Below are 11577 nucleotides of genomic sequence, written 5' to 3' on the forward strand. Positions count from 1 at the left end.
GCATAAAAGGAAGAAAAATTACCCACTCGTTTCTTTTCAAATAGTCTTTAGATCAGTGGTTTTCAGGTCTCTTCAGCATCACCTGCCTGGGAGCTTAAAAAAAATCCAAACTCCCAGAATCCACCAGAGAGCACTAGGATCTGACTCAATTGGTCAGCAGATGGGTCCCAGGGCATCGGTGTTTTCAAAAGATCCCCAGATAGTCCTAACTTTCAGCCAGTGTTGTGAAATTACTGATTTAGCCAGGGCTTAAGCAAACTGTAAAACATGACAGGAAACATTATATCCTTTGTGATCACATAGTCTGTCACTTGTTTTTTTGAGCCCTTTAAAAAATGTAAAAGCCATTCTTAGCTCCTGGTCAACTGGATCCAGTCCATGGCCCATTTTGCCAACCACCAGTTTTAGACCACCCAAAGGCTGGACTTACAGCCTGAACAAGATACCATGACACAAGGTACAGTCAGGAAGGTAGAGTCCACAGTGAGCCTCCAGAGGTCTGAACCCTAGCCCTCGAACTGGCACCCAAGTTGTTCTGAGTAGGAGGTAGGAGGGCTTTGGATTCACACTAGTAAAACTCCCAAAACACATATAAACCATTCAGTTTATTATTTTGTAGTTAAGATGTAGAACTTTCACCATGCAGACTTTATACGTATGTCAGCATACTTTCTTCCTAGCGGCAGTTACACAGAAAACCAGGTTATCAGGTTACTTGTAACCCAAACAAGGGGAGGCTAACCTTAACTTAGGGCTTCCCTGGTGGCTCAGACAGTAAAGCGTTTGTCTGAAATGTAGGAGACCCGGGTTCGATCCCTGGGTTGGGAAGATCCCCTGGAGAAGGAAATGGCAACCCACTCCAGTATTCTTGCCTGGAAAATCCCATGGACAGTAATTTACACCTCATCTATAAAGTTAGGGCACGCATTCCCAACACAGGGACAGCCCAGCACCAGAGAACTTGGGAGAGACTGGAGAACTCAACTTTCCTCCTCACTTGCTCTGTGAGCACTGCCAACGTTAATCTCCTACAGTTCTACAATCAGCCTGCATGCCCCAAGAGCCATATCTCTGCTCACAGGCTTTTTATTGTTTACTGACAGTAAGGTTCTAAAGGGAGCATATGAGTTTCTCCCATGTACCAACTACAAGACACAATAACCCTGTTAGAATGCTCTCCCAACCCCACTCTAACTCAAGTAATACCAGATAAAATGCTTTGTAAAGGTTCTTCTATTAGTGTATACGTAGGTTACCTATAAATTCACCTGACTAATGTAACCTAATTCCTACTGAGGTTTTTCATTATAGATTTCTTCCTTCACTTTCTTGATCAGTGACTCCCAAACATGTAACAAGTTAATCAAACTATTTTGTGTCACCACACTACCAAGACAGAAATACCAAGTGATATGTGCTTTTCAGATTAAATTTTGCGCTTTAAAATGTAAAAAAACTGAGAAGATATAGTCCTCAGAAGCCAATCAAAAATTATCTTTGAACAATAAAAAAGTTTATGCTTTTAAATTAATAAACATATATTGCAAACATTATGTGATAATAAAAATACAAAAAATATGCAGACTGACCCCAGGGCATTCACACATTAGAATTTTGTCTGAATAAAACAATGACTTTTATCCTCCAAAGTAGGTAAGTCCATGCTGGCTGAAGATTTCAGTCCTAGACCCCATAAATGAGGTACACAGTTCATGCTTAACAGATATATACATTAACAATGGTTAATGTTAACTGCCCCTCATCAGGGCTCTGATGGGTAGGAAGGATGAAAAGTGGACACCAGCACTCACATAGGCAGAGTTCTCCAATTATAAAAATTCTTACATGTGACCTTTACCAAGTCTTGGGAGATAGCTAAGATTTTAATCTGTGGGAACCCACCTCTGAAAACCACAACAAAAATCAATAAGAAATGATTTAATAGGAAATATACAAATTTCTCAGTATGAAGACTTTCACAGAACATGGAGGGAATGACAACTAAAATTGTTCTTAAAAATGAACACTCTTTGTCCTTGCTACCCAACACTCAAAAAACAAATCTGTACAAAACCACGAACACAAAAAAGGACCTTAGAGGGTGTTACAGTGCAGTCTTCAGACCTATTCTAAACTGCTCTCTTCACCAAGACCCTCCCCTGATAGAGCCTAGGATTCCCAGGTCCACTGAGGACGTTGAGTGGGCACACCCTTGCTGTGCCATAGACGGCCCATGGTCACTCGCTGTCAAACTTAACAGAGTTGACTTGGACAGAGATGGAGCCTCCCCGGTAGCTGCCCCGCTTCTTCTTGGTTTTCTCATGCCGGAAGGATTTGCCTTTGGTGAACTTCAGAACCTGATTGGCTCGCTCCCCCCAGTCTCCAGCTGCACCCCGCTGGTAAGCAGAAAGAGGTGGTTAGCGCACAGAAGGGCAACCCCAGGGCCCTGTCATTTCTTGCTCCAGGCAACTCAAACTCAGAGAACCTATCAACCAGGACCAAATGCTGTACTCTCTCCCACCCCACCCCACCCCCTCAAGGATGGTGAAGACCCCTCGTTTTCCTCACCTTGGCATCAAAGGAATTGTCTGCCACTCGAGCATCCACCTCGATCTCCTCTTCCCTGATCCTTCGGAATGGGGAGGATGCCCTTCGTTCTCCCTGGGGAAGAATGGAGTAGGAAATTCAGGATGGAGCAGTCATGGAACAAAAAGGCCCTCCTGAGCTACACACTAGAGTGTGTGTGCCACGCCAGGCAAAGAGCTGTCCAGATGATCTGCAGTTTTTGTCTACTCTAAAAGCTGGCTCCTGAGAGGAAAACAAGACAACCTACCTTCTTCCTTTTAGGAAATGTGTTGGGGGTCTGAGGCTTTATCTTCTTTGCTGGAGGCGTCTCTGCCTCCTTAGCAGCCTCATTCTTCTTCTTCTTCTTTTCTGAACCTACAGAGCAGAAAGCCAGGCTCAGGAAACCAGTTTCCTATCCCCTCCTCCCAGGCTCCCACACTTGAGGGCCTCCAACCAACTGGAAGCTGGTCAGGGGCTTTGGCTTCCTAATCCACTCCTCTAGAGTACAGCCCATTCTGGTTTAGGGGACAAACCCAGGAGGCAGGTTTTTTGGATACAGACCTGGCTTAGCAACCGCCACTGCTGCCTTTTTCTTCTCCTCCTCCTCCTCGTTGCTGCCCCTGTCTGCTTTTCCATTCTGGGCAGTCAGTGCAGAGGTGCCATTGGCCTTGGTGGCCTGCGGTCTTGGAGTGCCCTTGCCCTTGGGCTCCTCCTCCTCCTCACTGGAGTCATCAGAGGAACAACTGCTGCTGCTCTCGGCCTTTGCTTTCTTCCCAGAGGCTGGTTTGGAAGGGGCTATGGCTCCTACCTCCTTCCGTGGCTTTTTAGCTGGGGGTTTAGGCGTCTTCTCTTCTTCCTCTTCCTCGCTGCTGGAGCTGTCTGAATCCGAGCTGCTGCCCCCAGCACCCTGAGAGCTCTGCTTGGCGGGCAAAGACAGGGCTGCTTTGACTGTCGCCTTGGACTTAGGGGTGGCTACAGTCTTCTTCGTCTCCTCCTCGTCACTAGAACTGCTCTCCTCCTCACTGGAGCTGCTGTCAGCCTTTCTGGTTAGAGGCTTCTGGACACTGCCCGCAGCCTGCTTGGGAGTGGCAGCTAACTTAGCTGCAGGCTGCTTGGGAGTGGCGGCTGGTTTACTTGAGGGATTCTTGGTGGTACCAGCTGGCTTGGCAGGAGCTTCATCCTCAGAACTGTCGGAGTCTAGACAGGGAGGTTAGAGTGAATAGGTCCCCGAATCAGGCTAAAGGGGGCCCTTGGAGCTACCATCGCCCTGAGGGCCTCCTACGCTACACCGTCCTTACCCGAGCTGTCTGAAGAGCTCTCTGCTGCCTTCTTTGCTGGAGCTGCTTTAGTAGCTGCCTTGGCGATGACTGCCTTAGCTGGAGGTTTCTTTTCTTCCTCAGAACTTGAATCTTGAGAGAAGCAATGGCATTAGGCTGGGTCCAGAGTCCCACCAGAGGCAAGTAAAAGAAGCGTAGGGAGTTCCCTGGTGGCCTAGTGATTAGGACTCTGGGCTTTCACTTCCATGGCCCGGGTTCGATCTCTGGTCAGGGAACTGAGACCTCCGCAAGACATGTGACACAGCCAAAAACAACAAGGATGCAAAGACCCACACAGAGCATCAGCCCTGTGGTGCTTCAGAGAAAAGCAGAAGGGAACAGAAGCATCTCCTTCCCTACTCCTCACACACTTCCAGACCCACCACGGGAGATGACTCACCAGACTCATCGCTGCTCTCCTCGCTGCTCTCCACAGTCTGCTGCTTCTCTGCAGCTTTCTTGGGGGACTGAGTTCCCAGGGACTTCTTGGGTGGGGGAACAGAAGGCGGGGGGACTGAGCTATAGGGACCTGTTTAAAAGGGACAGTGTGATAAAATATGTACACAAATCTTTTGATACCACTTCCTTCTAGAAATGGAGCTTAATTCCCTTTCCCTTGAGGGTGGGCTAGGATTAGTGACTCTTTCCTAACAGACTAGGGCAAGGACGATGGCATGCCATTTCTGAGTCACAAAAGGCAACTTTTGGCTTTCTCCTTTCTCTGGGACAGGCCAGCTGTCAGGCCAAGGTCCACGTGGTGACTGCAGAGGACCTCCTGCCTTTGGGCCCTCATCAGTGGTAGCTTGACTCCCCGTGTCCAGTCACCTGGTTTTTTCTTCATGGGCTTTTTCTTCTGCTCCTCTTCCTCTTCCTCACTGGAGGAGTCCTCACTGCTGGAACTCTTTTGGGCAGGTGCGGCAGCCATTTTCACTGGAGCCTTAGCCACAACTTGCTTTTTAGGTATGGTCTGCATCACACAGAGAAAATCAATTACCACAGGAAAATGTTGACCCAACCACTCCTGCCAGGAAATGGAGGACTTCCACCCCCTTGTCCCCTCTTCCCTGGTAGAAATTAAGGCCTATACCTTCTTAGAGATGGCTACTGCCTTTTCCTCCTCTGAGTCATCATCACTGCTGCTGCTGCTGCTGCTACTAGCTGCTTTGCCGTTGGCGACTTTAGGTGCTGGCCGAGCTGATGTACCTAAGAAAACAGAAATAACGTGAGTGTAAAGACAGTTTTCAGACCCGCCACCTTCAGTGGCACTGCTGCCAAGATGCAGATTTTCATGAAGATCCTGAGGAGAATGACCATCACTCTTGAGGTCAAACCCTCAGCTACTACAGAAAATGAAGGGCCAAAATCCAGGATAAAAAATAATTCTTCCTGACTAGTAAAGATTGATCTCTGCTGGCAAGCAACTAGAACATGGATGTACTTTTGACTATAAAATTCAAAAGGAGTCTACATTTCACCTTACTGGTGGGACTTCATGATGGTGCTAAGAAAGGAAGAATTCTTACGTAAGTCCCAAGAACAAGCGTTAAGAGAATGAAGACGAAGCTAGGTGGCTGTCTGAAATACCATAAGGTGGATGCGAATACCCTTCAGATGATAGCTGGGCTCGAGTTTTTACAGCCAATCACTCTGACATACATTATTGTGGCAAATGTTGTCTGATCTATTGTTTCAACAAACTGTAAGACAGGTAATTGTATACTCATTAAAAACAGACATGAGCTGGACTTCCCTGGTGGTCCAGTGGTTAAGAATATACCTGCCAGCCTTCCTTCATGGCTCTGTGGTAAAAAAAACCACAACAAAAAAAAACCCACCTACCAATGCAGAAGACACAGGTTCAATCCCTGGTCTGGGAAGATCCCATATCCCTTGGGACAACTAATCCTGGGTGCCACAACTATTGAGCCCACACAACTGAAGCCCCAACACTCTACAGCCTATGCTCTGCAATAGGAGAAGCCACCACAGTAAAAAGCCTGTACATCACAACAAGGGAGCAGCCTCCATTCACCTCAACTACAGAAAGCCCATACACACAGCAAAGATCTAGTACACCCAAAAATAAATAAAGAAAAATATTTTTTAAACAGACATGAACTGGGACTTCCCTGGTGGTCCAGTGGCTAAGATTCCATGCTCTCAATGTAGGGAGCTGGGGGTTCGATCCCTGGTCAGGGAACTAGATCCCACATGTGCCAACTAAGATCTGGTGCAGCCAAATAAATAAAATAAATATTAAAAAAAAAAAAAAAAAAAAGAACATGAATTAATGAACATCAAAAGAAAGGAGTATCAAGATATTAAAGGGCTATAAAAGTCTCCTCCTATTAGCTTGGAACTTAGGAGTCTGTCAATTCTCTTGCCTTCGGAGCAAGCATAAAGGAGAAGGCTGTGGTTTACTGTATTACCAAAGGATAAATTTCCTGCCCAAGTTCAGAAATAAACCTGTCTTCCAAAAAATTTTATGATGCAAATCATTTGAATATGCCCTCTGAAGTCTTTTAAACATGTTTCCCCTCATTGCCCACTATTTCTATAGTTGAAAAAAATGAAAGTGTTAGTTGCTACTCAGACATGTCTGACTCTTTGCAACCCCATGGACTGTAGCCTGCCAGGCTCCTCTATCTATGGGGATTCTTCAGGCAAGCCTACTGGAGTGGGTAACTATTCCCTTCTCCAGTGGATCTTCATGACCCAGGTATCAAACCTGGGTCTCCTGCATTGCAGGCAGATTCTTTACTGTCTGAGCCACCAGGGAAGCCATTTCTGTAGTTACCAGTCCCTAATTTAAAAAAATGACACCAATCCATACCTCTAGTTCAACAACCAGTGCCATTTCATCACTGTGGTGAATGAGGAATTTTCACACCAGTCCCCAGAGCAACCTGGTCCCCAGCCCAGCCTCTTGGGAACAAAAACAATACCTGGTTTGGCTTGGGCTTTAGCCTGAGTTTTCACTGCCACAGGTGTTGTCTTTGGCTTCTGATTCTTTGGTGGCTCGTCCTCTGAGCTTGAGTCAGAATCGGAATCAGAGCTCTCGGCCTTCTTAGGAGGAGCTTTGACTGTCTTGGCCTGTGGCTTAACTCCCTTCTGTAAGAAAAGCCAGGAGAATCAGCAAGAGTTTTAGGGCACCCCAAGGACATCTTAAGATACAAAAGCAAACTCCCTAGGTGCTCCCTTTTTTAGGCATTGTTCCTGATATTCCCTGTTTAGAGCTCCCTGCACCTGTCCACAAAACATCTTTTGCTCTTGGAGTCCCTGACAGTGTCCCAGAGAAACCCAATACTGTCAGGGATGCAGAATGGACTGAATTTCCTCTAGATTCAGGGTTCAACTTTTACCTTACAAAATCCTTTCCAAACCTCGTATTTCTACAACCTCTCTGAAAGACCTTGTAATAATCTGCTGTTGTATAACCAGCACCACCAGGCTAAAAGCCAAGATTTTAGGTTTCTTCTTTCCAATCCCTTAAGCAATTCCTTTCCTCCCCAAAGCTGCAAACCTCAACAGGCTTTTTCTTTTTGTCTCTTTCCTCCTCCTCATCACTGGATTCTTCACTGCTGCTGCTGCTGCTGCTCTCGGATGCTTTGACTGCAGCCTTTCCAGGATGCTGAAGCAGACTGGCCTGCTTGGCAGGTACAGCTGAACAAAAATACAGGTCCCAGTAAGAATCAGCCGTTTAGTACTGGGAGACTACAAATCCTCTTCCTGGAACCACAACTCCCTGCTGGGTCTTACCAGCTTTCTTAGCTGGAGGCCCCTGGTTTTCCTCCTCACTGCTGTCGTCACTGCTGTCACTGGATGAAGTCTTCTTAGCCACTGGTCCATTTGCCTGTAACTTCCGCTTTGGAGCCTTGGTGGACCTGCTGAGGCAGATTAGGCTAACTTCTGGGGAACAGGACCTTCTCAAACCAAATACAACCCAGCCTACTCACGAGAAGAAAACAGCCACACTGGCAAAGAAAAGACTTACTTGAGCCAGAAACTATAGATATCCAAGAGGGAAGTGGCGTTGGCATCCTGCTGGGTCTAGAAGAGAAAAGAGAGAGAAAGCAGGGTAAGAAAGTTTTATCCTGGTTATTCTGTGGGAGTTCAAATTTTGTGTTACTCTCTCATTAAAAGTCACTTATTTTGTCTGCTCTATCTGGTATTTACATCTCTGAAGGTTTCTCCTACTTGCATAAATTAGGAGAAAAATCTGTTTACGTATTTCCAAATTTTTGATAGCAAAAAAGGGTTATTCCTGTAGTTTCTGGCACCATCTATTCCCCTGCCTGTCAATCCTATTTATCAAAGCCTTTAAAAACATGCAGTCCATTAAAAACACTGCTTTATTCTAGCAGTGTACTATCCAGGAATTTATCCTTACCCATGAAACAAACACCTACACAGGAAGATGTTTGCTGCAACCCGGTTTATAATTCCAAACCACTGGAAATCAACCATCAAGAGAAGATTAGTAAAAATCTATGCTAATTATTCTGGAGAAGGCAATGCACCCCACTCCAGTACTCTTGCCTGGAAAGTCCCATGGACGGAGGAGCCTGGTGGGCTGCAGTCCATGGGGTCACGAAGAGTAGGACACGACTGAGTGACTTCACTTTCACTTTTCACTTTCATGCACTGGAGAAAGAAATGGCAACCCACTCCAGTGTTCTTGCCTGGAGAATCCCAGGGACGAGGGAGCCTGGTGGGCTGACATCTACGGGGTCGTGCAGAGTTGGACACGACTGAAGCGACTTAGCAGCAGCAACATGCTAATTATTCAGTGCAGAACATTCAGCTGTTAATTACACTGCTTATGAATTATGAGTTGGTGTCCAAAAAAAAGGCAAGGCGTTACAGTATATACAAGAGTACAGGCTCAAAGTTAGATGAGGTGTGAAACTTACTTCTGCCGGTTAGTAATGCGTGACCCTGAGTAAATCACTTGCTCTCTCTAATACTGTTTTTCTTCCCTGTAAGATAGATAATACTATACAGCACTAAGTTGGTGAGAGAATGAGATAACGCATATAAGGGGCTTAGCATCTGGCCCTTAGTATGCCCTCCACAAAGATTAGCTTTTGTCACATAAAAAAGATTTCTGATTCTGAAAGGCCCAATTCCATCCAGCAGGATGTGGAAACACTCTCTGCAGTCTCTAACAGTCAATTCAAAACAGTTCCAGTATGAAAGCAGCTCTATCAGATCACATGTGGCAGGCTGTCTCAGCTTAAGGAAGCCCTTTGACGCTGATCTGACTTATAACTTGTGTAACCTGATTCTACCACAAAGAACAAGCCTATCTTCTTAGTCAAAGACTAAGACCACTAAGGACTACCATATGAGGTTCCCTGGTGGCTCAGATTGTGAAGAATATGCCTGCAATGCAGGAGACTCAGGTTTGATCCCTGGGTCGGAAAGATCCCCTGGAGAAGGGAATGGCAACCCACTCCAGTATTCTTGCCTGGAGAATCCCACAGACAGAGAAGCCTGGCAGCCTAGAGTCCATGGACTAACAAAGAGTCATATACCACTAACACTTTCACTTTTAAGGACTACCACATCACTCCACTCTATCTTCAAGGTGTTTTCTTGTGCAGTCTTGTCTGCTCTCCTTGAGATGGAGATTCCAAACCTTTCACATTCCTGGTCATCTTCCTTTTACTTGTTTTTAGAACATCCTAAGATACCATAACCAAGATAACAATTTCCACTCATTGATGCTTTCTGAGCAACAGGCACTGATATTGCCACTTTGCACAGATCATGTTATTAAAACTCACAAAAATCCTATAAAGTGAATGATGACATGCTCATAGAAGTAGAAACAGATTCAAAGAGATTAAGCAAGCTGCCAGGATCATACACTTTTAAAGTGGCAGAGATTGTTCCCAAACCTAGACTTGTCTGATGCTCGAAGTCAAAGATTCCAAACTGCTTGGTAATTATGATGCTCAACCCTGCTTCTACTCCCGTTCATTTTTTTCTTTAGTAACAAAAATCCCAGCTTTCATTAACGGCTTCCCCGTGGCTCAGACGGTAAAGAATCTGCCCGCATGCGGGAGACCCGATTAGAGCTCTGGGTCTGGAAGATCCTTCGGAGTAGGGAAAGGCTACCCACTCCAGTATTCTTTCCTGGAGAATTCCATGGACAGAGGACCCTGGCGGGCTTCTCCATGGGACTGCAGAGTCGGACACGACTCAGCGACTAACACTTTCACTGTTTTTCAGCTTTCATTATTTCTAAAGCAATATCTGTTTGAGTCCTGGGTAAATTCGTTTCAGAGTTAAACTCAAGTCACGCTTGGCACTCCCAACATAAAAGCCCAATTAAGGTACCAGGAGCCTCTAATGCCTCCGGTGGGACAAGGCGCTCCCGCCCGGTCGGATTCTGCTAGCTACGTGACCTAGGCCACGAGGGTCCCACGCTGCCACCGCCTCACCTCTCACCAGAAAAAAGCAAGACTCAGCGCTAAGTAGTCAGACCTCGTGGAAGTGATGCCAAGACTCCAAGCTTTCCGCCAACCGCCGAGAGCTCGACACAAAGACCTGGCAGTCATTAGTCTGGCGGACCCCGCAGACCTCCCTACCTGCAGACCTAAGCATGTCAGGGCCCGCAGCCCTGTGGTGATCCCACCCCAGCCCATGATCCAAGCCCCGCACTCACAGCGCCTGTTGCCTTGACGAATTTATTGGCCACGCTCGAGAGCTGGTTATCTCGCAGAAAGCCGAGCACGAGGGGATACAGGTCGCTGGGAACCACGCGGCGTAAGCCGGCGTCCGCCATCCTCCAGGTAATACGCGTCACTACCGTCGCGGACGCACACGACTCAAGAAACCGGAAGAGGCGGGCTAGGGGAGGATCCCGGCAACGTCCTCGCGCCGCGCGGGGCACGCCGGAAGGGGCGGGCGCACTCTCGGAGACAGGGTAAAGGCGAAATCCATGAACGCTTTCCGGTCCCACGAGTGTCGCCATCTTGGAAGGGCGGAGCCCGCCGTTCTGCTTTGTGAAGGCGGAGCCCTGACGTCAGAGGTCACGCCCTTGGTGGCGGCGGGAAAGCTTCAGACTTCCCGCGCCTTGCCTGCCTTCTGGAGCCACCTTTCTCAGTGCAGCAGTTACCCGCGCCGCTAGCATTCAGGTATCAGAGTCAGGCGTGGGTCGGCGGGCCTGAGCTGACCTTGAATTTTCTAAACTTGGTCACATATCCCACCGTCTCCTATTCGCTCTGCCAGTGGATTCCCACTCTTCTCCATCTTCACTTCAACACCCTGGAAGGCCCTTTCTCAAAATACCACCCCAATCTCTGCACTCCCAATTCCATTACCGAGGGCCCTTCAGATTATCTGTGGTAGTGGTGAGCTGCTGATCTTCAAAACTGTCCACCTCAATCTTGACTTGCCCATGAGACAAGTCTACCCTCCCTTATTTACACAGCTTCAGGTCAGCTTCATGAAGGGAAAAAGGGGATGTGCAATAAACCCGAGCAACAGCAGCAATCTCTTCAAACGGATAATCCTGAAAATAACCCTTCTACCTCCTGGGTCACAGTCCACACTATGAATCCTCCCTGTGGAAGAACTAGAAAACCCCTCAACTGCCTCTCTCTTTGTCATGAGTACTCAGATTTATCAATCAATGCCCAGGCCAATCAAGTTAATTCAAGTTCTCCATATTTCAGTTCACAGTAGC

The 11577-nt window shown here is 47.1% G+C and overlaps 1 protein-coding gene and 1 pseudogene across 2 annotated transcripts; one reads left to right on the forward strand and one right to left on the reverse strand.

The window, feature by feature from the left end:
* Positions 1-586: 586 nt before the first annotated feature.
* Positions 587-11330, reverse strand: NOLC1 (nucleolar and coiled-body phosphoprotein 1). 2 transcript variants are annotated; one of them, XM_027528551.1, is made up of 13 exons: positions 10555-11330; positions 7876-7931; positions 7641-7765; positions 7405-7544; positions 6827-6992; positions 4969-5084; positions 4707-4848; positions 4282-4410; positions 3864-3974; positions 3127-3762; positions 2834-2940; positions 2569-2661; positions 587-2396 (listed from the first exon to the last, which is right to left on the reverse strand). In XM_027528551.1, exons 1-13 carry the CDS (start codon positions 10861-10863, stop codon positions 2238-2240), a joined length of 2289 nt encoding a protein of 762 aa, XP_027384352.1. In that variant the 5' UTR covers positions 10864-11330; the 3' UTR covers positions 587-2237. The 2 variants fall into 2 exon arrangements, with proteins under 2 accessions (XP_027384352.1, XP_027384351.1); XM_027528550.1 differs by having other exon boundaries at positions 7641-7768.
* On the forward strand, positions 5080-5584 carry LOC113884154 (annotated as a pseudogene).
* Positions 11331-11577: the final 247 nt, after the last annotated feature.

The sequence above is a fragment of the Bos indicus x Bos taurus genome, chromosome 26 (genome assembly GCF_003369695.1).
Source record: "Bos indicus x Bos taurus breed Angus x Brahman F1 hybrid chromosome 26, Bos_hybrid_MaternalHap_v2.0, whole genome shotgun sequence".
In the NCBI taxonomy this organism is placed as follows: domain Eukaryota; kingdom Metazoa; phylum Chordata; class Mammalia; order Artiodactyla; family Bovidae; genus Bos; species Bos indicus x Bos taurus.